Source organism: Thalassophryne amazonica, chromosome 4 (genome assembly GCF_902500255.1).
Source record: "Thalassophryne amazonica chromosome 4, fThaAma1.1, whole genome shotgun sequence".
Classification (NCBI taxonomy): domain Eukaryota; kingdom Metazoa; phylum Chordata; class Actinopteri; order Batrachoidiformes; family Batrachoididae; genus Thalassophryne; species Thalassophryne amazonica.
The window spans coordinates 2265787-2288776 of NC_047106.1; the positions used below are offsets into that span (position 1 = coordinate 2265787).

Here is a 22990-nt window from a genome sequence, read left to right on the forward strand (position 1 = left end):
CTCCACAGCATGTCTTTTTCCTGGTTCTCTCCCTCAGCCCCAACCAGTCCCAGCAGAAGACTGCCCTCCCTGAGCCTGGTTCTGCTGGAGGTTTCTTCCTGTTAAAAGGGAGTTTTTCCTTCCCACTGTAGCCAAGTGCTTGCTCACAGGGGGTCGTTTTGACCGTTGGGGTTTTACATAATTATTGTATGGCCTTGCCTTACAATATAAAGCGCCTTGGGGCAACTGTTTGTTGTGATTTGGTGCTATATAAATAAAATTGATTGATTGATACACATGCACATTCACACACAGGCACACATACCCTTATATAGGAATGTCCCGATCCGATTCCGATCACGTGGTTTCAGACTTGATCAAAATCGGACGTTGCATCCCGATCAGGAATCCGATATAGATTTTTAATCTTTATATATATATATATATATATATATATATATATATATATATATATATTTTTTTTTTTTTTTTTTTTTTTTTTTTTTTATTGAACAAAAGAAAAAACATAACAACCCAAACCAACTTTTGACGTTCTGAGCTGTAACGTAGCTTCGTGTTGTCCAACAGGAACGATGCATCAGGCCAAAATACGGAAGACTAGTGGCAGAAACCACTGATCTGTACAAAACAAACGTGTAACTGCTCATTTATAGAGCAGTTTTTTGAAGAAAAATCCTTGGAAATGTTTTTTGTTGTTGTTGTTTGTTACTTCGAAATTTCTGATTACTGTTTAAAAAAAGTTTAGAACACTTGTAATTAAATGAGCTAAATCAATAAATGGTTCTTTAGAAACCTTTCATCTGTAAATTACAACCACCTGTTATTTCACATTAGATAATTTCTTGTTTAACATAAGGAACCTTGGACATTTATTTTTAGACAAAATAACATGGAAATTTGTACATTTTTTAAGTCTGGAAGATTATTACTTGATTGTTCAAGCTACCTCAAGGAGAAGTGCACTGTTTAAGTGATAAATAATAAAATAAGGTGATTAAAATGAAAATATTATAAGTATCGGATCGGGACTCGGTATCGGCAGATACTCAAAATCAGATGACTTGGAATCGGATCGGGACATCCCAACACACACATACATATACATACACACACACACACACATACATATACATACATACATACACACATACACTCAACAAAAATATAAACGCAACACTTTTGGTTTTGCTCCCATTTTGTATGAGATGAACTCAAAGATCTAAAACTTTTTCCACATACACAATATCACCATTTCCCTCAGATATTGTTCACAAACCAGTCTAAATCTGTGATAGTGAGCACTTCTTCTTTGCTGAGATAATCCATCCCACCTCACAGGTGTGCCATATCAAGATGCTGATTAGACACCATGATTAGTGCATAGGTGTGCCTTAGACTGCCCACAATAAAAGGCCACTCTGAAAGGTGCAGTTTTATCACACAGCACAATGCCACAGATGTCACAAGATTTGAGGGAACGTGCAGTTGGCATGCTGACAGCAGGAATGTCAACCAGAGCTGTTGCTCGTGTATTGAATGTTCATTTCTCTACCATAAGCCATCTCCAAAGGCGTTTCAGAGAATTTGGCAGTACATCCAACCAGCCTCACAACCGCAGACCACGTGTAACCACACCAGCCCAGGACCTCCACATCCAGCATGTTCACCTCCAAGATCGTCTGAGACCAGCCACTCGGACAGCTGCTGAAACAATCGGTTTGCATAACCAAAGAATTTCTGCACAAACTGTCAGAAACCGTCTCAGGGAAGCTCATCTGCATGCTCGTCGTCCTCATCGGGGTCTCGACCTGACTCCAGTTCGTTGTCATAATTGACTTGAGTGGGCAAATGCTCACATTCACTGGCGTTTGGCACGTTGGAAAGGTGTTCTCTTCACGGATGAATCCCGGTTCACACTGTTCAGGGCAGATGGCAGACAGCGTGTGTGGCGTCGTGTGGGTGAGCGGTTTTCTGATGTCAATGTTGTGGATCGAGTGGCCCATGGTGGCGGTGGGGTTATGGTATGGGCAGGCGTCTGTTATGGACGAAGAACACAGGTGCATTTTATTGATGGCATTTTGAATGCACAGAGATACCGTGACGAGATCCTGAGGCCCATTGTTGTGCCATACATCCAAGAACATCACCTCATGTTGCAGCAGGATAATGCACGGCCCCATGTTGCAAGGATCTGTACACAATTCTTGGAAGCTGAAAATGTCCCAGTTCTTGCATGGCCGGCATACTCACCGGACATGTCACCCATTGAGCATGTTTGGGATGCTCTGGACCGGCGTATACGACAGCGTGTACCAGTTCCTGCCAATATCCAGCAACTTCGCACAGCCATTGAAGAGGAGTTGACCAACATTCCACAATTGACAACCTGATCAACTCTATTCGAAGGAGATGTGTTGCACTGCATGAGGCAAATGGTCACACCAGATACTGACTGGTATCACCCCCCAATAAAACAAAACTGCACCTTTCAAAGTGGCCTTTTATTGTGGGCAGTCTAAGGCACACCTGTGCACTAATCATGGTGTCTAATCAGAATCTTGATATGGCACACCTGTGAGGTGGGATGGATTATCTCAGCAAAGGAGAAGTGCTCACTATCACAGATTTAGACTGGTTTGTGAACAATATTTGAGGGAAATGGTGATATTGTGTATGTGGAAAAAGTTTTAGATCTTTGAGTTCATCTCATACAAAATGGGAGCAAAACCAAAAGTGTTGCGTTTATATTTTTGTTGAGTGTATATACACATACATATACACATATACATATATATACTGGGGGTAGGCCAGATTCCAAGGCAAAATCACCTTTTCCTCATTTTCGCTCAACACTGCACTATTTTCATAAAGGCCTTTTGACGTGTGCGTTTTGGGCCGCTACTCCGCACAGGAAGGTCGTACAGACGTCATACGACTATCCACGGATTCGTCTCGACGAGACCTTTCAAATGACACCAGAAAGTGCGGACAGGTCCGCACGTCGGGACACAGCCGGCGCAGCGCGGCGCCACAGGAAAAAGGACCCGTCCGCGCATCTTTCATTACAAAATCTCCTTTAACAGTGGAATGTCCGGATAAACTGCTGATCCCGACCTCTCCTGAAAGTTCTCTGTTCTTTCACGACATCCTGGGTCAACAGAGGCTTAAATTTGGAAGTTTTCAGCTCGAAACAAGCAGCCGGCGGCGGCTCAGAGCACGTTGCGACGTCCCGCTCCATGGGCAGTCCTTAAAGTGACAGCATCACGCCATAATCTCTCATCAGCCGTTAAAATTTTCACCAAAAAGCAGTTGAATTTCTCAAATGGTGCCCACTTCGATGTGCTTCACAGTTTTTGAAAAAAATTTGATCAAGCAAAGCGCCAGTCTTTCAGGAAGCTCTCAGACAAAGAGATTGCGACGGGAGGGATGGACCACTCCTCACTCAAAGCCTGCCCACAGGCGAATGACGCAACCGACAGGCATGAAAAAACTCACGCATGCCCACGAGGGTTCAAGCTTGTTTGATGTAATCGCACATGTTTCAAATCCATATAGTTTTTGAAAAAAATAAAAAGGTACCTTACTTTATTGACAGACCTCGTATGAGTACCTTGTATGGCAGCACATTGGGGTGACTGTGAGGCATTACTGTAAAGCACTTTGAGCATCTGATGCAGATGAAAAAGCGCTATATAAATGCAGCCCATTTACCATTTACATGTCCCTGCAATTAGCATAAAACCCCCAAATGAACAGAGTAGAATATCTCGCACTGCTTTGGTACGAGTGCTTGCTACATTCTGATGTCATTTGTTTTGTCAACACACAGCCATTTGCACTTCCAGCAAAAACTGCAAAATGAGTCAATTTTAGTGAAGTTCTTTCATAAATCAAGAGAAACATTTCTTGCTCATGAATCACAGGTTAGAATAATAGATATATTACTTCTCAAACCCTAACCTGTTGATTCAGACTCTGCACTGAAACACATAAATGAAAAGGAATGTTCCACGATGCACCTTAGTTTTGTGTGTGTGTGTGTGTGTGTGTGTGTGTGTGTGTGTGTGTGTGTGTGTGTGTGTGTGTGTGTGTGTGTGTGTGTGTGTGTGTGTGTGTGTGTGTGTGTGTGTGTGTGTGTGTGTGTGTGTGTGTGTGTGTGTGTGTGTGTGTGTGTGTAAAAAACTGTGAGGCAGTTCTGGATCAAACCTCTGCAATGGTAAGTCATGCATATTTTGTTTACAACATCAAGGAAATAAAATGATGTAATCAACAGAGATGTGAGTGGACTAGGTAAGTGAATATATGCACCAACACAAATGTGATATTACAGAAGTCGAAGTGAACATCCTTGGCTGCACTGCGTCACTACATCCAACCTGTTCTACAATACTGATGGGACCAGTGGCTTGTTGTCTGAGAAGAGGCATTCCAGAGTTCCAGCTCAACTTGAATCTGTGCTGTACTTGTTCTGACATAGACGTGACCTATGGTACTCCCCTAATCACTAGGCTGAATTTGAATAAGCTGCTGGAAACCATAATCAGACATCTGCTGCAGCAAACACCCCCCACCTGTGTTTAGTGCACTAATGTCGGTGGTAAAATCTAAAAGACTAATACACTGAGGCATGGACACTTCATTCACAGTGTGCAAAACATGAAGAAGGGAAGTGAGTGGTGTCTCTGGGGGTTTGTAGACAGAACACACAGTCAGATGGAATATTGATACTTCAATTCCATATACAATCATAAACTGAGGACAGTTTTTCAGCTGGACAGCATTCCTGCAATATATGGCTGCTCTATGAGGTGGTCTTGCTGTTTACAATATGCCTATTATCAACCTATAACAAGGATTTGTACCAAGTTACATGAAATTCTATCTATGTGTGAGATGAGTTGAGTTCAGAACATGACAGACAGACAGAATCCCCCTTCAGGCCTTCAGCCAGCAGGCGATAAAAACTGAACTCACAGGAGGAGAACTGTAGCGGATACATGGTGAGCTGCCACAGGAACGTTCTGTCACAGGATTGGAGGCGGTGGGAACTGGAACCGGACAGGCTGAGTAAAGGTAATCAATCAGTCAGACATCATTTCCATTTGGATGATATTCAAAATCAATAAATAAAAGAAATTAAATAAAGCCTGCAGACATTTCATGCATTAACAATCTTACATTTTTTCACAGCGGACGAATCCAGGAAGGGATGAGTGAAAAACGTATCTGCAGTGAGGAGGAACAGGACACAGTAAGACCCATCTCCATTAAATATTTCATTTTTAAATCCAGTCTGTACTCACCAAAGTCTATTCTGTCCTTCTGATTCCTCTGCAGCAGCCCAAGCAAAAGGTCACTGAGCTGTGGCGATGTCTCCCGTGGGATTCTGGGTAGCAACAACATCACAAGGAGAACTTTATTTCTAGTTTTGGTTCCTTTGGTGTCTCTTTGCACAAAGCTTTGGGTTCCCAAATACAGAAAAAAGTTATTTGAAACAACAGTAAATTTACATAAAACCAATTTATTAAAAGTATATATCAGGTTTATTTCCTAAACATCATAATTTAGTCACTTAATGGTCCTTTGCATTCGTGACTTACACAGGTTGTAGATTCTTGTTCTTCTCGTAGAACATCCTCAGGTCTTGGGGACTGTTGGCCTTTAAAAATATAAATACAGAAATGCTGTGCACATTAAACTGGAGAGCACAAAGCCTTTTATCATCTCTATCAGAGGGCTTTGTGTGGGGACAAAGTTCTTTCAAACTCTTACAGTAACAAAAACAAGAATTTGTTATCATCACCAATCAACACCAGAGGACACAAACGGTCCCAATGTTACAAAAGTGAAGGAAGAAAAAGTTTGTTTGCCATTTTTTTTTTTTGGCATAAAAATCAAAGGAAAAAGATGGATCTTAAGAGTAAACTGTTTCATGGGAAGTGGTTGAGTCCACAAACCAACCAAGCAGGACGTGTACAACATCTACAGGCAAACCCCAAAAAGAGGATCTGAAGGCTTTCCCCCACGTCTATTCAAGTATCTAATAAAATATCAGAATATGAGATTATCTCCTACAAACAGACGAGGACAATCAGGGAACCTCTCTGCTCAAAAATCTTTCTGTCAGCACTTTTTGTGGCTTGCTTATGAAACTGAATACTAACCTGGAACGGTGGCTTGCCAACCAGACACTGGTAGATGACCGTTCCTATGCTCCACAGGTCTGCCTTGGCATCGTAGCTCTGGGACATAATGACCTCTGGGGCCTGAGGAGGAAAGGTCATGAGTAAAGGTCAGATTACTGAAATATGCAAAATGCTGCTGCAGGAAGTGACCTCAGCTGCAAACCTCTGAAGCCAAACATTAAAAACACACTAACCATGTACATTGGCGACCCGCAGAGTGTGGCTGCCATCATGTTGCTCTGGAGGTAGCGTGCAAAGCCAAAGTCAGCTGCAAGTCAAGACAGAATAAACCGACCAGCACAGACGATTTACTGTTACAAACAACAAAAGCTTTGAAGATCAAGAACTTATGACGTACACTAGATCACAAAACTCAAACACTTCCTGGCCACTTTATTAGGTACACCTTGTTAGTACTGGGATGGAACATGTTTAGCCTTCAGAAGTGCAGGGGACATTCCTGGCAATTTTTGGTCCACACTGACACGGTAACGTCACACAGTAAGTAAACCATCACACCACAACGTTTTCAAATTCTGACAACTTGAACGTGGCAGCAGAAATTCAAACACATAAGTCCAGGCAACATTTTTTCAGTCATCTATTGGGCACCGCAGTCTCGTTTGAGGGCGGGCGCTAAAAGGGTAAAAAAAATGACGCATATGATGTCATTCCTCTATTTCCAGGGGGAAAAAAAAAACCACAGCATTTTCTCTGAGTTTTTGGGCAAATTACACATGAACAAAGTGAAAATACAAAGAAAAAAAGTGGAAATGTGTTGCTGCTTGTTTATGACCCGGAGCACAAAAGTGTCGAGGCGGTTTTGCGTGCGAGAGAATGCAGCTACTCTGGTTAGCTGTGTAAGCTAACACTTACGTCACGACGTCTCCCATTCGCCTAGTCTTCCCTTCTCCACTGGGAACCGAAAAACTGCAGTCTTAGTGACTCCTTCTGTGACTGCAGCCGAAAACAAAACAGCACACCATTTTTCCGTGTGAACTTATGCTGTGTATATATTGCACAGCGGTCCTCATAAGTGGTCAAATCCCACAATATCACGCAGGACTCAAACAAGACTGCACTGCCCTATTGTCTATGTTTGGTGAGGCCACGCCCACTGCAGCTTATGTTTCCTGTACTTAGCAGTGAGGAGACCTGGTGTGGTCTGCGGCTGTAAGGTTCCACATGTTAAATGGACTGCATTTATAACACGCTTTTACATCTAGATCAGAAGCTCAGAGCGCTTTACAATGATGCCTCACATTCACCCATTTGCACAAACACACTCACACACCGATGTGAGGGTGCTGCCATACGAGGCACTTGCCACACACAGGGAGCAACTTGGGGATTAAGGACTTTGCCCAAGGGCACTTGGTGATTTCCCGATCAGGTTGGGATTTGAACAGAGGATCCTCTGGTCTGAAGCCCAACACGTAACCACTGGATCATCACCTCCCCATGTTGTGCATTCAGAGATGAAGGTCTGTATCCCAGTGGATATTTGAGCTGCTGGAGCCTTTTATTAGCTTGACCCAGTCTGGATGTTCTTCTCCGACCTCCACCATCAACAAGGCGTTTAACTGCCGCTCATTGGAAGGTGCTTCTTTTTTGTACTGTTCTCTGCAGACCCTGGACATGGCTGTGTGTGAAGACCCCTGCAGATCAGCAGTATGTCCATCTCGCCATGTTCAAAGTCACTTCAATTTTGTTCCACATTCTGATGCTCTGAACTTCAGTAGATCTCCCTCACCAACTATACACAACTAAAAACGCATCATGTTCCAGTCACATACAGTAGTATGCAAAGGTTTGGGCACCGCTGATAGTTTTCGTGATTTTCCTTTATAAATCGTTGGTTGTCTGGATCAGAAATTTCAGTTAAATATATCATATAGCAGATGAACACACTGAAATTTGAGAAGTGAAATGAAGTTTCTAGTATTGACAGAAAATGTGCAATAATTATTTAAACAAAATTAGGCAGGTGCATAAATTTGGGCACCCTTGTCATTTTATTGACTTGAATACATTTAGCACTAATTACTGGAACACAAAATTGGTTTGGCTCATTGACCCTTGACCTCCTTACACATGTGAATCCAATCATGAGAAAGGGTATTTAAGGTGGCCATTTGCAAATGTTTCCCTCTTTGCATCTCTTCTAATGAGTGGCAACATGAGAGCCTCTAAACAACTCTCAAATGACCTGAAAAACATTGTTCAACATCATTGTTTAAGGGAAGGATACAAAAAGCTATCTCAGAGATTTCAGCTGTCAGTTTCCACTGTGAGGAACATAGTGAGGAAATGGAAGACCAGAGGCACAGTACTAGTTAAGGCCTGAAGTGGCAGGTCAAGAAAAATATCATAAGCTGAAGCGAAGGATGGTGAGAACAGTCATAGTCAACCCACAGACCTGCTCCAAAGACCTACAACATGATCTTGCTGCAGATAGTATCTCTGTGCATCGTTCAACGATACAGCACACTTTGCACAAAGAGATGCTGTATGATGCTGTAATGTAGAGGAAGCCTTTTCTGCGTACATGCCACAAACAGAGTGGCTTGAGATATGCTAAAGCACATTTGGACAAGCCAGCTTCATTTTGGAATAAGGCGCTGTGGACTGATGAAACTAAAACTGAGTTATTCGGACATAACAAGGGGCAGTATGCATGGCTGAAAAAGAACACAGCATTCCAAGAAAAAACACTTGCTACCTACAGTAAAATTTGGAGGTGGTTCCATCATGCTGTGGGGCTGTGTGGCCAGTGCAGGTACTGGGAATCTTGTTAAAGTTGAGGGTCACATGGATTCCAGTCAATATCAGCAGATTCTTGAGAACAATGTTCACGAATCAGTGACAAAGTTGAAGTTGGGCCGGGGCTGGATCTTTCAACAAGACAACGACCCTAAACACTGCTCAAAATCTACTAAGGCATTCATGTAGAGGAACAAGTACAACCTTCTGGAATGACCATCTCAGTCCCCAGACCTGAATATTATTGAAAATCTGTGGTGTGATTTTAAGCGGGCTGTCCGTGCTTGGAAACCAACAAACCTGAGATGTTTTGTAAAGAAGAATGGTCCAAAATACCTTCAACCAGAATCCAGACTCTCATTGGAAGCTATAGGATGCTTTTAGAGGCTGTTATTTCTGCAAAAGGAGGATCTACTTACTATTGATGTATTTTTTCTGTTGGGGTGCCCAAATTGATGCACCTGCCTAATTTTGTTTAAAGAATTATTGCACACTTTCTGTAAATCCTATAAACTTCATTAAACTTCTCAAATATCACTGCGTTCATCTAGTATATGATATATTTAACTGAAATTGCTGATCCAAACAACCAATGATTTATAAAAGGAAAATCATAAAAATCATCAGGGGGGCCCAAACGTTTACATACAACTGTAACAGCTGTACCTAATATAGTGGCCAGCACTTGTACATGTTAAACATTTCCACATAACTTAATGACAGGACCTGTTGATGTTTGACGCCATGACAGTAATTACACCACTATTCAAAATATGTGTTACTGAGCGTGAGTAAAGAGAAACCCCGAAAGTTGAGACAATACTAGACACCTCTTCTTACCTATTTTGATGCGAATCCCACTAATGCCGGACTTCTTGCGGCCCACGTAAGACAGCAGGATGTTCTGGGGTTTGAGGTCACGGTGAATGACTCCTTTGCTGTTGAGGACACGCATGGCAGCAGCCATCTGCTGGAGAAAAATCCTCAGTGTGTCTTCTCTCAGGGTCCCCTTAGCTGAAGAGAAACATCGATCACTCAACATTTACCAGCCAACATGATTTCAACTAGAAGTATTCAAACATCACAGAGAAACCAGATTCACAAAAAAATAATTATCTAAAAAACAACAACAGCAGGCTGTCGACTGTTCAGTGTTCCGGGAGTCATCTGGACCAAACCATTTTGGATTTGATGGCTCCATTTAAGACTCGGCGATCCATGGCTAATTCTGAGCCGTGGTTAAATGACAGAACTCGTGAGGCCAGGAGGAAATGTCTCCAAGCCGAGCGTAACTGGAAAAAGGACAGCTTACAGGACTCTTTTCAAACCTTGAAAAACTGTTGGCACTGTTATAAAATCACAGTAAAGGAGGGAAGAAGGGAATATTTGGCGAATACTGTTTCCTCTCATGGTCACAAGCCAGGTGTGTTTAAGATCATTAATGACATTTTTCTCACATCTGATGCTGGAGACTCTTATCTTGGTTTTGCTCAATTTAACAGCTGGTTTTCGAAACGCTTGACCACCGCAGGGGTGTCAAATCCAGCTTCAGAAAGTAAAAGTCCAGCCATATATTTGTTCCATCTTGCCAATAAACCAGCTGACTGTAATTAGTTCAGCTCTTCAGGCAGGTGGATGAGCTAATTATTGAGATCACCTGTTTTAGGTGCACAGGTAGAAGCAACACATGGGAGGGTTTTTACTTTCTGAAGCCGGATTTGACACCGCTGGACCACAGTATTTTACTATCTCGACTACGTCACTTGGCAGGCACTGGTGGTACTGTGCTTGAGTAGTTCCAGTCCTATCTGACAGACAGGATGTTTTCTATGAATGTCGGTGGCTTTGAATCTTCTATAGTACCTTTGTCATACGGTGTTCCACAGGGCTCTATCTTGGGGCCTCTGTTCTCTCTACATTTATTGCCTCTCTGGACTATTTTTAGAAGGCATGGGATTTTATTCCACTGCTAAGCAAATGACTGCCAGATTTATTTGCCTGTGGCTCAGAGGGATGGTCAGTCATTGAAATGGCTCCTGGCGTGTTTAGAAGATATTAAAGCCTGACTTGCCCTGAATTATCTAAGTTTTAATGAAAAGAAAACAGAGGTGACAGTTTTTGGACCTAGTAGTCTTTGTGAGTCCTCTGTCAATTTGGGATCCCTGGGAGCATATTTTAAACCAGTTATTCCTAATCTTGGTTTTAAAATGGATGGTGATCTTAAATTGGACAGTCAAACTGCAGCAGTGGTGAAATCTGGTTTTTAGCATTTGCGGCATTTGGCAACAATGAAACCTTTTCTTTCCAGACAACATTTCGAGTTGATTATTCGTGCTTTTGTGTCATATTGTGTGGGTTACTGCAATTCACTCTGTGGGAGTAACTCAGGTACTTCTCTCCCGTCTGCAGTTGGTCTAGAATGCTGTGGCGCAGCTTTGACAGGGGTTTGGGGGAGGGAGCATATGACTCCTGTCCTGGCCGCCGGTTCAGTTTAGGCTTCATTTTAAAAATTTTAGGTTTGTTTTTAAGTCCCTCCATGGTTTAGCTCCATTGTACCTCTCTGGGCTTCTTTAGCCTTATGTACCTTGTCGGTCGCTCAGGTCAGCTGACCAGCTGCTCCTGCAAGTGCAAGGTCGAAAAGAAAGTTCAGGGGACACCGGCTTTTTCTGTTGTGGCTCTCAAACTGTGGAACAGCTTGCCTTTGGGTGTTAGGGAGGTACCCTCTTTGGTCATTATTAACATTCAATTAAAAACCTATCTTTTTTACTTGTCTTTTGACACAAACAAGGCTTAGTTTGATAATGTTTTAAATTGCATTTTAGTGGTTCTTTTTATTTTTAATTTATTGTGTTTTAATTTTGAAAAAATTTCCTCCCCCTCTAGCTGCCACCTTATCGTGGTGGGGGAGTTTGCGTACCCAGATGATCCTAGGAGCTATGTTGTCGCGGCCTTTGTGCTCCCTGTAGGGTCTCCCAAGGCAAACAGGTCCTAGGTGACGGGTCAGACTAAGGACAGTTCAGAATCTCCATGACCGGTAAAAGATCAAGGACCGAGACGTCGCCCGGTATGGCGGAGCCGGGGTCCCACCCTGGAGCCAGGCCTGGGGTTGGGGCTCGCTCCTGGTGGTCGGGCCTTAGCCCATGGGGCCCGGCCGGGCTTAGCCCGAAAGAGCGACGTGGGCCCGCCCTCCTGTGGGATCACCACCTGCAGAGGGAGCCATGTGGGTCGGGTGCAGAGAGGATTGGGTGGCGGTCGAGGGAGCGTGGCCCGGCGGCCCGGCCCATGCTCACAGCTCCTGGCTGTTGGGACGTGGAATGTCACCTCGCTAGGGGGGAAGGAGCCTGAGCTTGTGCGGGAGATTGAGAGATACCAACTAGAGATAGTCTAGTTAGTTAGTTTGATAGTTTTTTTTAGCACTTTGAGATTCCATGGAATGTAAAGTGCATTACACATAAAATGTATTATTATTATTATTATTATAGTCGGGCTCACCTCCACGCACAGCTTGGGCTCTGGTACATGGAGACATGGAGTCTGAGTGGACCATGTTCTCCACCTCCATTGTCAATGCGGCTGCTCATAGCTGTGGTCGCAAGGTCTCTGGTGCCTGTCACGGTGGCAATCCCCAAACCCGGTGGTGGACATCGGAAGTACGGGATGCCGTCAAGCTGAAGAAGGAGTCCTACTTATCTTTGTTGGTAGGTGGGACCCCAGAGGCAGCTGACAGGTACCGGCAGGCCAAGCGTGCCGCAGCCCGTGCGGTCGCAGAGGCAAAAACTCGGGTCTGGGAGGAGTTCGGGGAGGCTATGGAGGAGGACTATCGGTCGGCCTCGAAGAGATTCTGGCAAACCGTCTGACGCCTCAGGAGGTGGAAGCAGCTCTCCACCAGCACTGATACGGTGCGTGTGGGGAGCTGTTGACCCTGACTGGGGATGTTGTCGGGCGGTGGAAGGAGTACTTCGAGGATCTCCTCAATCCCATCGTCACGTCTTCCGAAGAGGAAGCAGAGACTGGGGACTCAGAGGCGGACTCATCCATTACCCAGGCCGAAGTCTCAGAGGTGGTTAGAAAGCTCCTCGGTGGCAAGGCTCCTGGGGGGGATAAAATCCGTCCTGATTACCTTAAGTCTCTGGATGTTGTGGGACTGTCTTGGCTGACACGCCTCTGCAACATCGCGTGGCAATCAGGGACAGTGCCTCTGGATTGGCAGACCGGGGTGGTGGTCCCTCTGTTTAAGAAGGGGGACTGGAGGGTGTGTTCCAACTATAGGGGGATCACGCTCCTCAGCCTCCCTGGTAAGGTCTATTCCAGAGTACTGGAGAGGAGAATTAGACCGATGGTCGAACCTTGGATTCAGGAGGAGCAGTGTGGTTTTCGTCCTGGTCGTGGCACACTGGACCAGCTCTAAACGCTCCATCGGGTGCTCGAGGGTTCATGGGAGTTCGCCCAACCAGTCCACATGTGTTTTGTGGATCTGGAGAAGGCGTTCGACCGTGTCCCTCGGGTCACCCTGTGGGGAGTGCTCCGGGAGTCCCTGTACGACCGCAGCAGGAGCTTGGTTCGCATTGCCGGTAGTAAGTCAAACCTGTTCCCAGTGCACGTTGGCCTCCGCCAGGGCTGCCCTTTGTCACCGGTTCTGTTCATTATTTTTATGGACAGAATTTCTAGGCGCAGCCAGGGTGTAAAGGGGGTCTGGTTTGGGAACCACAGAATCTCGTCTCTGCTGTTTGCGGACGATGTGGTTCTGTTGGCTTCGTCAAATCAGGACCTTCAGCGTGCACTGGGGCAGTTTGCAGCCGAGTGTGAAGCGTCCGGGATGAAAATCAGCACCTCCAAATCCGAGGCCATGGTTCTCGACCGGAAAAAGGTGCTTTGCCCTCTTCAGGTCGGTGGAGTGTCCTTGCCTCAAGTGGAGGAGTTTAAGTATCTCGGGGTCTTGTTCACGAGTGAGGGACGGATGGAGCGTGAGATCGATAGACGGATCAGTGCAGCATCTGCAGTGATGCGGTCGCTGTATCAGACCGTCGTGGTGAAGAGAGAGCTAAGTAGGGGGGCGAAGCTCTCGATTTACCGATTGATCTACGTTCCAATCCTCACCTATGGTCATGAGATTTGGCTCATGACCGAAAGAACGAGATCGCGAGTACAAGCGGCCGAGACGGGTTTCCTCCGCAGGGTGGCTGGGCGCTCCCTTAGAGATAGGGTGAGGAGCTCGGTCACTCGGGAGGAGCTCTGAGTCGAGCCGCTGCTCCTCCACGTCGAAAGGAGTCAGCTGAGGTGGCTCGGGCATCTTTTCCGGATGCCACCTGTGCGCCTCGCTGGAGAGGTGTTCCGGGCATGTCCCACTGGGAGGAGGCCCCGGGGAAGACCCAGGACACGCTGGTGGGACTACATCTCTCAGCTGGTTTGGGAACGCCTTGGGGTTCCCCTGGAGGAGCTGGGGGAGGTGTGTGTGGATTGGGAGGTCTGGGCGGCTTTGCTTGAGCTGCTGCCCCCGCAACCTGACTCCGGATAAAGCGGAAGAAAATGGATGGATGGATGGATGTGTTTTCATTTGTATTGTGTTTGTAGTGTATAGCACCTTGTGTTAGCGCTGGCTGTTTTAAGGTGCCTTAGAAATAAAGTTGGTATGGTATGGAAAGATTCCAAGACCAGGCTGTTTTAGGATTGTGCAACATGGAAATGACCAATGGATTGTGGACATTCTTCAACAAGTCCCAGAAGGCAACCAGGGACTGAGATCAAGTTTTCAATGTTCACAGGAGCAGACACCTCATCCAGAGGAGGGTCAGCACATGACACGGCAACATGTCCAGGCTGCACAGAGAGCTGAAAAGAAACCGAGTGTGGAAAAGGATTAGGATTAGGCCAAAATGTGAGGCAGTGACACCTCAACCGCGGTCTAGTGACCCTCAGCCTGTTTGCAGATGAGCATTACTCTCATCCACACTTATACTTCAAGGCAGTCATGGTTAGTAATGGCATGGTTCTGACCAGTGATTCTTCAGAATTAAAGTTTTGGGAGGGCTACTTCAAGCTGCATGATTACAGCTGATACTCCAGTGGCAGGGTTCTGGTGGTTGCTGGTGATGCTCCAGTGTAAGAGTTCCGGTGGGTGCTGGTGACCCTCCAGTCAGTGAAAGCAGTAGTGGTGCAGGATTTTGTGGAGATGAATTTCTTCAGGTGGCATTAAACAATCTTTGCTTCCATCTGGAACACAGCTATCAGCCCAATAAACTGGAAGAAGGAACGTTTAGTACCGCCTTCACTACAGACTCACATTATTTCACCGTGTCCGAGTCCTTCCACACGGTCAGTAAGACAGAATGGCTTCAGTCGTGTTTCTATGTCTTCTCCTCAACTTTAGTAGCTTTTCTTTGAAAAACAGTCTGTGTGTGTTGGACATGTACCTTGCAGATAGTCAGCGAGGTCACCTCCGTTACAGTACTGGATGTGAGAGGAGACAAAATCACACAGTCAGCTTCAACGCATTCTTTGGTTCAATCCACAGGTCCACAAGGCTCAATCACAGATGAGCAGCTCCTTCTCCTGCTGTGAAATTTTTAGGCTGCTGATCTGTTTTTCGCCTGATGTATAAGTAAAGAGCCCCCCCCCCAACCGACCATGTGATCTGAGAGTTTGTTGGCATACAGAGAAAAGTCTCAGCATCATTGTTGTGTCTGCTGGAACCAGCAGTGTGAGCGTTTATCCAGACCTGAGCTACACTCTGTTCAACAGGAAGTACAGCAACATGTGGCTTTTACTTAAAAAAAAAAAAAAAACCCTCACTGACTGAACTGAGTCAAAGTTTTCAGAAAGCTACAGTCCTTTTTCTTTCAGGTAGTTTAGTTTTCAGGTGTAATGAGACCAAAACATGATGTCGTGAAATGTCACTGACAGCATGTGTTTCCTGGAAAATGGAGAGGTGGATTTGCAGTTGAGTAGCGTCACCATCTGTTTGCTATCCTGCAGCCAGTAGCGATGTCCAACAACACGTGGAGAAATGTGTGAGGCTTAAAGTGTCAAAGAAAGCAAATCAAGAGGGCAGCAACAGAAAACAACCTGATCTCGACCACAGTGAAGTGTCCTTAATGAACACATGAAGCCCAGAGACCGAATTCTGTATGAATATACCAACACCAACTATTTTTTTTTATTGTGTGTGTAAAATGTGTTGACAGCATTATAATTTACAACACCTGTGTGTACCTGCACTGTTTGTCTGCACATTAAAGAACTGAAAAATTTACGCAATAAACTGAAGAAATATCACTTATTTTTATATATAATGATAAAAGACAACTTTAAGAAAAAAAATAAGAAAATACTTTGAATGAATGAATTTTATTTGGCACGCACACACATACTGAACAAAAGAATCTCTCATAATACAAAACAAAAGAAAATAAAAACAAACAATTTCCCAATTCTGTGCGGCCGAAAGGTTGTAGGCTGAAGCAAAAGCTTATAAACCCCCCCGCCACACACTTTTACCAGCTGCTATATACTTATATATGTACACTCATAACAACAAATACCAAAAAAGAAAGAAAGAAAGACAAGCAGAGACAATATCCATTTACACAATATCCAATCAAGGGCCAGTCCTCTAATGCTGTACTTCTGTAATTTGTCCAATAGTAAAGTGTGATCTATGGTATCAAATGCTTTCTGCAAATCAAAGAAAACTCCTATGGTGTATTTCTTCTTTACTGCATTTGTGACTTGTTCAACAAAATCAATTAAAGCCAGTGAAGTAGTATGATTTTTCTAAAACCACAGTGCTGTTCACTGAGTATGATGTTTAGTTATAAAATTGTTGAACCTCTTCACAAATATCTTTTCCAGAATTTTTGAAAACTGTGGTAACAATGAGATTGGCCTGTAGTTTGAAAAGCACTGTTTGTCACCAGATTTGAATAGTGGTATCACCTTAGCCATTTTCATTTTGAAAGGAAATTTCCCAGTCATCAATGACAAATTATAAACATAAGTTAACAGTTTAACAATACAATTGATATTATTTTTTTAAAAACCAAAAACCTATCAAGGTTGTCACTGTCAGTTGATTTTTTTTCCCTTTTAGCTTACGAACTATGATAATTTCATTTTCATCCGTTTCTTTAATATATATTGAATCCAGAGTTGTATTAATTGTTTTGCTGTTGTCCAAAGAGCATATTTTAGAGGATACAATTGAATTTGAGAAGTTAATAACAAATAACAAAACAGTTGTAGAAATGATCAGCAATAACTATTTTCTTTTACTGTTTTGTCAGAATCTGTATAAAAATAAGATGGATAATCTTTAACAACATTTTTATTTTTAATGATGATTTCATTTAAAATCTTCCAAGTGCCTTTAATGTTTTATTTTTATCCAATAAATCACAGTAATACTGCCTCTTACACAATCACATAATGTTCGTTAATTTGTTTTTGTATGTCTTATATTTTCTTTCATCTTCTTAAACTGCTTGTACAAAAAGTTTCTTTTTACATGTATTCTGGACTCCCTTTGTAACCCAAGGTTTATCGCTTTTTTTTTGTTTTTTTTTTTTTTTGCATATATCCAGTTTTTGGCATAAACGGGCAATGTTTGTCATACAAGTTGACAAACGTATCACTTTAACAATAACGTCTGAGGAGCAGTGATGACAGTGAAGACGTTAAAGACTGAGACATGAAATTTACATACCTCCATGACCAGGAAAACAGAGTTTGGCGTTTCCTGGAAGAGAGAAATAAAATAAAAATGATGAAATGATAATGTGACAATAATGACATTATGCTAAATAAGATTCAGGAGGATACGATCACTGAGTCACAGCTCCATGCTGTCATCCTGAAATATCTAATTATTAAATTAACTGCCAAATATTTTGGTGTTTTGGGCCCTTTTCTTAAATGTCAAACTTTTCAGATTTTAGGTTCTTAAATGTGAATACTTTCTGGTTTCTTTACTTCCTCTCTCCTAAACAGAATATTTCTGGTTTGTGAAAATGACACATTTGACGATGTCATCTTGTATTTTGGGGAAAGTGATCAACATTTTTCAGATTTTTCTGACATTTTTTGGACCAATGGATAAGTAATCAAGAAAATAAGGGAACTGGACCATCGTGGGACTGGGCCACTTTGCCAGGTGGACTTCAAGGACTTCAAATTGATTCATTTTTGTTTTGCATGTTTGACAATTCTTTGATGTATTTACTTCTTCAGATTCTTGTTTCTGTTCGTTTGGTCGAAGCGGTGGGTTGCCCCTGTTTCTGGTCTGCTTGAGGTTTCTTCCTGACAAATCCCTGAGGGCCCTGTCACACCTTAACAATTTAGGAGGCGTATGCTGACAGCCCCGTTTCTACTGAGCGTTTCGGGTCGGTACTGCATGGTGTTGTGTGGGTCAGAACAGTTAAGTCTGGCTTGGTTTGCGTTTCCACTGCTGGCAGAACCCTTTTCTTTGGTTGGCAGAACATGTAAATATTGACAAGTATGCCATCGAGCACACATATGCCGTCGCACAGCGTGTCTTCTCCACATGGAAGCCAAAGAGAGTAATTTAACATTTTTGAAGTGTTATTTTAGTCTTGGTGGATCAGGATCAGGATTTATTTTCACCACATGCAGACTGCTTGACTGATGTCTGTGGTAAATGTTGATGTGAATGAATGAGGCACTGTGACTCTTAACTTTCAAAATGACTTAATTTTCTTGTTGTGGCACAAAGAGCCAACGTTCTCTGGTTCAGGCTGAGAAACACACAAACACGCAAGCGTATGCTCAGAGGGGACCGAGCTTTTTCTGTTGTGGCTCCAAAGATGTGGAATGAGTTACCGCTCCACATCAGGCAGGCCTCTTCACTTTGTTTTTAAAACTAATCTTAAAACCCACTTTTATGTACTGGCTTTTAACCCAGAATGAGATTCTCGATCTGTTTTGGCTGTTTTAACTGTTTTTACTTGTTTTAGTTTAATTTTTTTTGGGCTTGTTTTTATTTGTACTTTGTGGTTTGTTACCTTTTATATGTCCCCTTGTGTAGAGTACTTTGTTTCAGCTGCAGCTGATTTTTAAAGTGCTTTATAAAGTTGATTTGAAACCACAGAGGAACTTCTTTAAAAATGCTACATTTTGTCAGCCACGACAAGGAACTAAAGTATTTTCCAAAATTAGGACACTTTATGTGGATGTTATTGTCAGGCTGTGATGATGAAGCCGACTGAAACGAACAGGTCAGACTGACACTTTACACAGTTGTATGTAAAAGTTTGGGCCCCCTGATGATTTCCATGATTTTCCTTTATGAGTTATTGGTTGTTTGGATCAGACATTTCAGTCAAATATATCATATAGCAGACAAACACCGATATTTAAGAAGTGAAATGACGTTTATAGGATTTACAGAAAGTGTGCAATAATTCTTTAGACATTATTAGGCAGGTGCATAAATTTGGGCACCCCAACAGGAAAAAAAAAAAAAAAGTCAATATTAAGTATATCCTCCTTTTGCAGAAATAACAGCCTCTAAACACTTCCTATAGCTTCCAATAAGAGCCTGGATTTTGCTGAAGGTATTTTGGACCATTCTTCTTTACAAAACATCTCAGGTTTGTTGGTTTCCGAGCATGGACAGCCCACTTAAAATCACACCCCAGATTTTCAATAATATTCAGGTCTGGGGACTAAGATGGCCATTCCAGAACGTTGTACTTGTTCCTCTGCATGCATGCCTTAATAGATTTTGAGCAGTGTTTAGGGTCGTTGTCTTGTTGAAAGATCCAGCCCCGGCCCAACTTCAACTTTGTCACTGATTCATGAACATTGTTCTCAAGAATCTGCTGATATTGACTGGAATCCATGTGACCCTCAACTTTAACAAGATTTCCAGTACCTGCACTGGCCTCACAGACCCACAGCATGATGGAACCACCTCCAAATTTTACTGTAGGTAGCAAGTGTTTTGCTTGGAATGCTGTGTTCTTTTTCAGCCATGCCTACCGCCCCTTATGTCCAAATAACTCAATTTTAGTTTCATCAGTCCACAGCACCTTATTCCAAAATGAAGCTGGCTTGTCCAAATGTGCTTTAGCATACCTCAAGCTACTCTGTTTGTGGCGTGTATGCAGAAGAGTGTGCTGCATAGATGAACAATGCAGAGAGACACCATCTACAGCAAGATCATGTTGTAGGTCTTTGGAGCAGGTCTGTGGGTTGACTATGACTGTTTTCACCATTCTTTTCTTCAGCTTATCTGACATTTTTCTTGGCCTGCCACTTCGGGCCTTAACTAGTACTGTGCCTGTGGTCTTCCATTTCCTCACTATGTTCCTCACAGTGGAAAGTGACGGCTGAAATCTGAGATAGCTTTTTGTATCCTTCCCCTAAACCATGGTGTTGAACAATCTTTGTTTTCAGGTCATTTGAGAGTTGTTGAGGCTCCCATGTTGCCACTCATTAGAAGAGATGCAAAGAGGGGCAACATTTGCAAATGGCCACCTTAAATACCCTTTCTCATGACTGGATTCACCTGTGTAAGGAGGTCAAGGGTCAATGAGCTTACCAAACCAAATTTGTGTTCCAATAATTACTGCTAAATGTATTCAAATCAATAAAATGACAAGGGTGCCCAAATTTATGCACCTGCCTAATTTTGTTTAAATAATTAATACACACTCTCTGTAAATACTAGAAACTTCATTTCACTTCTCAAATATCACTGTTTGTTTGCTAAATGATATATTTAACTGAAATTTCTGATCCAGACAACCAATGATTTATAAAAGGAAAATCATGGAAAGTATCAGGTGTGCCCAAACGTTTGCATACAACTATATCAAAGACTTCAAACTTGTTAGTTTCACCAACAAACACAGAGTGTAGAATGTTAGAGCCTATACAAGACATTTATGTGGCAGGGGTGGTGGAAAAGTGTTGGGTGGACTTTGTTTCACTGTGAAAGGTTCCCGGTTCAAACCCCACCCCTAGTACATTTCTCCATGCAATGTGGAGTTGCATCAGCCAGGGCATCCAGCGTAAAACTTGCGCCAATTCAACATGCAGGTCCACCTTGGATCTGCTGTGGCGACCCAGAGTGCAAACAAGGGAGCAGCCTAAGGGACTTATTCTACAAGACATGCTATGCTATCTTTAATCATTAAAGCCATTGGTAGCTGGAGGTACTTCCTGTCTTCGGAGTGAGATTGCATCAGAATTTTGGCTCTCTGTTGGGACTGTTTACACAGAGACTGCTACCTGCTGCTTTGGACTTTGAACTAACAGTCTTTTTCAAGACTTTTTTACCTTTTTACTTTTTTTACTTTTTTACTGTGCTCCAACGCCTAAGGAAGACCTCTAACGGTCGAAACATCGCGACGGAGCACTTTTATCAGCTAACTTTCATCAGCGTTGGCAAGCTAACTAGCTTGCTAACGCTTTCGTTTTTATTTTTTTTATTTATTTTTTTTTTAGCACTGTTGTCGTGCGTTACCTGTGCTGCTCCACAGCGTGTTTAGTCGATTTTTATTTTATTTTAGCGCTGTTGTTGTGCGTTACCTGTGCTGCTTCATGGCCTGTCTGGTGCCTTAACTAAAGCACTCCTTCTGCTGAATCACCTCTAAATTATTTACACATTATTCACTTTGTGTGTTTTTAGGAATCCGCTAGGTTGGGTAGCTACTAGCTCTTAGCCGATTTAGCATGGCGGCTTCTCCTGTCTCTCCCGTACTTTTCTGCTCTGGGTGTGAAATGTTTAGTTATTCCTCGGCCTCCTTTAGCAGTAACGGTACTTGTAATAAGTGCAGCTTATTCGTAGCTTTGGAGGCCAGGCTGGGCGAATTGGAGACTCGGCTCCGCACCGTGGAAAATTCTACAGCTAGCCAGGCCCCTGTAGTCGGTGCGGACCAAGGTAGCTTAGCCGCCGTTAGTTCCCCCCTGGCAGATCCCGGGCAGTCGGGAAAGCAGGCTGACTGGGTGACTGTGAGGAGGAAGCGTAGCCCTAAACAGAAGCCCCGTGTACACCGCCAACCCGTTCACATCTCTAACCGTTTTTCCCCACTCGACGATACACTCGCCGAGGATCAAACTCTGGTTATTGGCGACTCTGTTTTGAGAAATGTGAAGTTAGCGACACCAGCAACCATTGTCAATTGTCTTCCGGGGGCCAGAGCAGGCGACATCGAAGGACATTTGAAATTGCTGGCTAAGGCTAAGCGTAAATTTGGTAAGATTGTAATTCACGTCGGCAGTAATGACACTCGGTTACGCCAATCGGAGGTCACTAAAATTAACATTAAATCGGTGTGTAACTTTGCAAAAACAATGTCGGACTCTGTAGTTTTCTCTGGGCCCCTCCCCAATCAGACCGGGAGTGACATGTTTAGCCGCATGTTCTCCTTGAATTGCTGGCTGTCTGAGTGGTGTCCAAAAAATGAGGTGGGCTTCATTGATAATTGGCAAAGCTTCTGGGGAAAACCTGGTCTTGTTAGGAGAGACGGCATCCATCCCACTTTGGATGGAGCAGCTCTCATTTCTAGAAATCTGGCCAATTTTCTTGGATCCTCCAAACTGTGACTGTCTAGCGTTGGGACCAGGAGGCAGAGCTGTGGTCTTATACACCTCTCTGCAGCTTCTCTCCCCCTGCCGTCCCCTCGTTGCCCCATCCCCGTAGAGACGGTGCCTGCTCCCAGGCCACCAATAACTAGCAAAAATCTATTTAAGCATAAAAATTCAAAAAGAAAAAATAATATAGCACCTTCAACTGCACCACAGACTAAAACAGTTAAATGTGGTCTATTAAACATTAGGTCTCTCTCTTCTAAGTCCCTGTTGGTAAATGATATAATAATTGATCAACGTATTGATTTATTCTGCCTAACAGAAACCTGGTTACAGCAGGATGAATATGTTAGTTTAAATGAGTCAACACCCCCGAGTCACACTAACTGTCAGAATGCTCGTAGCACGGGCCGGGGCGGAGGATTAGCAGCAATCTTCCATTCCAGCTTATTAATTAATCAAAAACCTAGACAGAGCTTTAATTCATTTGAAAG

General features: G+C 43.3%; 1 protein-coding gene across 1 annotated transcript in view; it reads right to left on the minus strand.

Moving 5' to 3' along the window:
* ulk2 (unc-51 like autophagy activating kinase 2) overlaps window positions 1-22990 on the minus strand; it is a 119932-nt gene that overhangs the window by 75145 nt on the left and 21797 nt on the right. The window contains exons 4-12 of the mRNA XM_034169020.1: window positions 17647-17679; window positions 15359-15395; window positions 9789-9962; window positions 6380-6453; window positions 6165-6266; window positions 5601-5659; window positions 5304-5386; window positions 5179-5226; window positions 4975-5063 (exon numbers count right to left, since the gene is read on the minus strand). Of these exons, the coding sequence (XP_034024911.1) occupies window positions 4975-5063; window positions 5179-5226; window positions 5304-5386; window positions 5601-5659; window positions 6165-6266; window positions 6380-6453; window positions 9789-9962; window positions 15359-15395; window positions 17647-17679 (699 nt within the window). The remainder of the gene's footprint in view (window positions 1-4974; window positions 5064-5178; window positions 5227-5303; window positions 5387-5600; window positions 5660-6164; window positions 6267-6379; window positions 6454-9788; window positions 9963-15358; window positions 15396-17646; window positions 17680-22990) is intronic.